This window comes from Sapajus apella, unplaced genomic scaffold (genome assembly GCF_009761245.1).
Source record: "Sapajus apella isolate SASKATOON/1434 unplaced genomic scaffold, GSC_monkey_1.0 scaffold2215, whole genome shotgun sequence".
Taxonomy (NCBI): domain Eukaryota; kingdom Metazoa; phylum Chordata; class Mammalia; order Primates; family Cebidae; genus Sapajus; species Sapajus apella.
In genome coordinates, this window is record NW_022439141.1 from 1 (window position 1) to 5748 (window position 5748).

The 5748-nt window shown below is 45.9% G+C and overlaps 1 protein-coding gene, 1 long non-coding RNA gene and 1 pseudogene across 2 annotated transcripts in view; all 3 read right to left on the reverse strand.

Moving 5' to 3' along the window:
- Nucleotides 1–6: 6 nt before the first annotated feature.
- LOC116547153 (pleckstrin homology domain-containing family M member 1-like) overlaps nucleotides 7–5748 on the reverse strand; it is a gene marked incomplete at its 5' end in the record, with an annotated part of 9725 nt that continues 3983 nt past the window's right edge. The window contains one exon of the mRNA XM_032273194.1: nucleotides 7–993. Within this exon, the coding sequence (XP_032129085.1) occupies nucleotides 742–993 (252 nt within the window). The remainder of the gene's footprint in view (nucleotides 994–5748) is intronic.
- On the reverse strand, nucleotides 2186–2235 carry LOC116547155 (annotated as a pseudogene).
- LOC116547154 overlaps nucleotides 5441–5748 on the reverse strand; it is a 3740-nt gene continuing 3432 nt past the window's right edge. Inside the window, exon 2 of the long non-coding RNA XR_004266955.1 lies at nucleotides 5441–5718. This is a non-coding gene — a long non-coding RNA (uncharacterized LOC116547154). The remainder of the gene's footprint in view (nucleotides 5719–5748) is intronic.

Here is a 5748-nt window from a genome sequence, read left to right on the forward strand (position 1 = left end):
CTCAGTGAGTAAGCTCCGGGAGCTTCAGCTCAGTAAATGTTGACCAGGTGACAAACTCAAGGAAAGACAGAGTGAGATAGGGGGACAACTAGAAAGCCACTGAAGAGGAACCGGAGATGGGGCAGTGGCAGTCGGTGTGGAAAGATCAGAGACTGACAAGGCTTCTTTGGGCTCAAGGTGACATTTAGTGGTCCTTTGAGGCACAGTGCCAGCAACTTGCTCAAAAGCCCAGACAGAGGCCAGAGAGAAGTGTCTCAGGGTGAATATTCATATGCTCCTTCCTGATTCCAGTCTTTAATAAAAATAACCCCATACCTCCTTAAGAGATAAGATTTACAACTCAGATGTTCGAACAATCTAAGGCAGGGTCAGCAAACGTTTTCTGTAAAGGACCAGATAGTAAATACTTTAGGCTTTGCAGGCCACAACCTCTGCTGTAACTACATAACTCTGCCCCAGTGTGGCAAAAACGCCGTTCCTGCTAAAGGCGACCAGTCTCAGGGCTCAAAGCAGCCACAGGCTCTTGCCTGAGTGCTGAGGGTCTCCAGATCTGCTGGCACACTGGCTGGGAAGCTTGGTCTAGAGATGAACCTTTCCAGAAGACACTTGCAACCCTACCTCACCCTATCTCTATGCTACAACACAGGGCATCTCTGTTGGCTTCCTGAATAGCTGGGGAGGAAAAGCCAAGTGTCCCATGCTCTGCTGATCCTCCCCAAAGCAAAACTTCCCCAGCTAATCTCACTTGTGGGTGACAGCTTTCAGGAGGGGCCAGAAGACAGGCTGGGGCAGAGGCTTCTGGTGGGCACTTTTCTTCCTTTTTCCTCCGGCCTCAGCTCGGATGTGCTTGGCATGCAGGCCATGGATAAAAACAGCCTCCAAGGTGCTGCACATGGTATTGGCATCTCCGTCTTCACTAGTGACCACTGTGTCCAGGGACACATACTGCTTCTGCAAGGCCTTCACGGATCCCACCAGCTTCTTCTTGATGACCTAGGCAACGCCAAACAGAACACAGGTCTTTAGCAGAAAATCCTATGGAGATTCCCTAGAGTGTAATTCTTTGCCTGTTGCCAAATATACGTGCAACCACATGCACACACATCTATAGGTAGGTCTGTAGCTTCCTTTTGCAAAATTAGCACATTGTTAGCAAAGAAAGACAAAGCATAGAGAAGAAAAGGAAAATCACACACACTGCCCAGAGATAATTATTGTTATTGTTGTTTTACATATCCTTCAGTGTAGACCCTTTTTGATTTTTAGACCAAACTTACGTGAACTTAGAGCCATATAATCTTGTGTTTAAATTTAGCCCCATCATAGCTGCAGCAATGGGAGCTTGGGTAAACCCATCTAGGACAAGGGTGGGGCTTCCCAGCTTTTTCACCTAAACAAGTTTCTGTAGACAATCCATAAGCTAAGAGGAAAACAAAAACAATAGCCCCCCAACCCACAGCAATAAAAACGTGAGGAGATCAGGAGCCTGGTTTACATTAAGATCCTAGGTTGGGTGTGGTGGCTCACGCCCGTAATCCCAGCACTTTGGGATGCTAGAGGCAGAACTGCTTGAGCCCAGGAGTTCAAGGCTGCAGTGAGCTGTGATCACACCACTGTACTCCAGCCTGGGCAACGTAGCAAGACTTTGTCTCAGAAAAAGAAAGAAAAGGTCAAAAAGGCCGAGCGTGGTGGCTCACACCTGCAATACCAGCACTTTGGGAGGCCGACGCAGGTGGATCATAAGGCCAGCAGTTCAAGACCAGCCTGATCAACATAATGAAACCCCATCTCTACTGAAAAACACAAAAAAATTAGCAGGGCATGGTAGTGCGAGCCTGTCATCCCAGCTACTGGGGAGGCTGAGGAAGGAGAAATGTTTGAATCCAGGAGGTGGAGGTTGCAGTGAGCCAAAAAAAAAAAAAAAAAAAAAAAAAAAAAAAACAACAAAAAACGAGAGAAAAAAAAAAAAAAAAAGCGGGGGAAAAAAAAAAAGAAAGATCCTAGGCCTGGAAGCCACAGGACTAGGCTCAGTCCTAGCCATCAGTAACTAGAGGGGCCTCCTCAGACATTTCACTTAACCTCTCTGAGCCTCAATTTCCTCATCTATTAAGGTAGAAATAATACTTTCTGATCTATAGCACTATAAAGATTGCTCCTGAGGGCAGGACTACTTTTTTTTTAGGGAAGTGGTTTCCCTTGAAAACCAGAAAACCTACTAGATAAATTATAAAAGAGGCCGGGCGCAGTGGCTCATGCCTGTAATCCCAACACTTTGGGATCAGCCTGGCAAACATGATGAAACCCATCTCTACTAAAAATGAAAAAATTAGCTGGGTGTGATGGTGAGCACCTGTAATCTCAGCTACTTAGGAGGCTGAGGCAGAATTGCTTGAACCCAGGAGGCAGAGGTTGTAGTGAGCCGAGATCATGCCACTGCACTACAGCCTGGGTGGCAGAGCAGAGACTCTTTCCCAAAAAAAAAAAAAAAAGAAAAAAAAAAAAAAACACATAAATATGTATATAAAAGAGCTGAGTGTGGTACTAAGACCAGTGTTTTATTCATCCTTGTGTCAACATTTGGCACTGTGCCTGGCACATAGAAATACTCGATAAATGTTTGTTAAATGAATATACCACAAAATGTATATAAAGTCTTCTGGAAATATAGAGTAAAAATTGAGCATAATTATAAGTATGTGAAAATCACATAAGTGTTTAGAAAAGGACTGGAAGGGATTGAAGAAAAACTGGTTTGAATTATTGGGTGATAGGATTATGGATATATATTTTAATCTTTTATTTTGATTTCAGCCAAAACAACAAATGTTAATAATCTTTGAAAAGTTAAATTTTAAAAAAGTAACAGCTTTAATGAGATATAATTCATATACCATAAAATGCACCCATTTAAAGTACATAGTTCAATTGTTTCTAGTACATTCACACAATTATGCAACCATCACTACTATCTAATTTTAGAAGATTTCACAGCTGGGCATAGTGGCTCATACCTGTAATCCCAGCACTTTGGGAGGCCAAGGCGGGTGGGTCACCTGAGGTCAGGAGTTCGAGACCAGCCTGGCCAACATGGTGAAACCTGTCTCTACTAAAAATACAAAAAGTATAATATTTTCAAGCATGTGTCAGTACTTCATCCCTTTTGATTGCCAGATAATACTCCACTGCATAGATATACCACGTTTTATCATTCATTCATCGGTTAACAGACATCTGGGTTGTTTCTACTCTTTTGCTATTATTAACAATGCTGCTATGAACATCCATGTACAAGTTTTTGGGTGGATTTATATTTCCAGTTCTTTTGAGTATACACCTAGGAGTGGAATTGTATATGTAACCCTATGTTTAACTTATCAAGAAGCTGCCAAACTGTTAACCAAAGTGGCTGCACTATTTTACATTCCCACCAGCAATATGAGTCCCAGTCTCCCCACATTGTTGCCAGCACTAGTTACTGACTTTTTATGACAGCCATCCTAGTGGGTGTGAAGTAGTGGCTCACTGTGGCTTTGATGTGCATTTCCCTGATGTGTAATGATAATGAGTGTCTTTACTGGTCATGTGTATATCTTCTGTGCCTATTCAAATCCTTTACCCATTTTATAACTGGAGGATTTGTCTTTTTATTGAGTTCTAAGTGTTCTTTATATGTTCTGGATACTAGACCCTTATCAGATATTTGATTTGCAAATGTTATCTCCCATTTTGTGGGTTGTCTTTTCATTTTCTTAATAGTACCCTTTGAAGCTCAAAAGTTTTTAATCTTGAAAAAGTCCAATGTTAAATGTCCTTTTCAATGCAAGACGTTATTAGTACATTATCTAAAAAAAGTACATAACACACTTCGTTCAACTGTGCCTACCAGGTGTTGCGTTAGGGTATACAGAGAGAAATACGGCATACCCCCAAGAAACACATACCCTCATGGAGTCAGTTTATGCAGCTGCTGTTAAAAGGCTGAGTTGGCCAGGGCTCTGCCCTAGCTCTCGAGGGTCCTGGGGCGGGATTCAGCCGGTGCTAGGGTGGTACAGTGGGGGTGTGGAGGGGAGGGAAGAGCCTCTGCATGAAAGCCAGCTGGGGGACAGGTAGAGCTGGACTCTCCTGTGGCCAAGAGGGGAAAGACACAGCTCTGGGGGCTACAGTTCCTTTCAAGCAGAGAGTTCTCTGAGCTGGGAAGCAGCAGTGAGGAGGAAAGGGAATCCTGGCCTCTCCCAGAAAGTGACCTCAGGATGCTGCTAAGGGACCAGCCCCAAAGCTACCTGACTTTCTGCCTCTCCAAGGGAACCGACAGCTCCATCCACAGAGTGCCTGAGACATCCCAGGAGGGTGCAAAGGGCTCTCCAAGAGAGAGTCCTAGGGGGCTCTGGTGAACTGGTCACAAATAATTACATTTAGAAAATCCTAGAAAATGGTAAATGTTCAGATACATGTAAGTTAACCAGCTTACCCCCATTACTGAAACAACAAACTAGTGCCTGGGAATATCTGTTTCCCACCAATTCAATGCACTGGCTAGACTGTGACCAAATCATGGCCTAAGGGCACAGGGCTGAATGGAAATCCTTGGTCTTCAGGTAACTGATCTCAAATTCCCACTGCTTTTTGTAAATTCCCATCTTACCACCAATAAGGTGATCTAGAAAGGACAGGGTCTCCTCGGAGCCTGCTTGTGTTGTAACTTTTTCCTCTACCTGGCCTCTCTTGCAGGGCAGTGCCCATTCATTTCGAAGTGAGCCAAGCCAAAGAAATAACTGTCCCCTGCAGCCCTTCCCCACCCTTGATCCTCTCTCGCCCACCTACTGGGATGGCAGCCTGGGGGTCCAGTCCATTCTCCACCACTGAGAGCATCTCCACTCACACAGCTGCTCCCTCGGAGAATCGCATAACACCTGAAGAAACAGATGGCAGCCAGATGAACGGGCGGCCAGCTCCCCACCAGGCAGAGTCCATTCCCAGCAAGCAGTAGGAGGTTAACCCCTCTCACTCAACACAAAAGTAAAAACTGAGAGTGGATTTGAAGGAAGGAGAGCCCAGAGGGCTCAGTCCTTGGGAGGCAAGGAGTCCTGGGTGCCAGGGGTGGGTCCACCCCAAGGAGTGGGTGGTAAAGGCGATTCACATCAAATGCTGCCCGGAAAGCCAGGGCCCTGTAGGACCGAAACCTGTAAGCAGGGAACGACAGGCTGATGCAGATACACAGCTGTGGATGCAAGGGGGAGGATGCAGCTGAAGGTGGAAGGAACCCACTGGGACCAGGAAGCAGGGGCTTACAAGTCACATTCAGGGGCTGGGTCCTGCAACACCCTGCCCCCACCCCTCACTCTTGTCCCAGTCCAAAGTCTGCCAGCTCAGCAGTAAAAAGTACAACTGGAATGGCTTTGAAAAGGAAGGGCTCCCTTGCTACACTTCTTCTCCTTTGGGCTTCAAGGGTCTGGCTTGAGTGGCATACAGGGGCACGTCTAATCGCGACAACCACGAGGTCTCGTTTCAATCTGCCACTAACCAGGTAGGCATGCGCAGACCTCTTAGATGGAGAATGTGTAAAACACCTGTCACAGGGCCTGATACGTACCTGGTGTCTGTCATCCCAGTGGATGTGACCACCTAAATCTACAGACCAAGAATGCCATGTCCAAATGAGTATGCAGGAAGAGTTGAAGTCAGTGAGTGGTTCAATCCCTCAGGGCTGCCGGCATCCCCCTGGGAGTGGGTGGGGTGGGGTGAGGACTT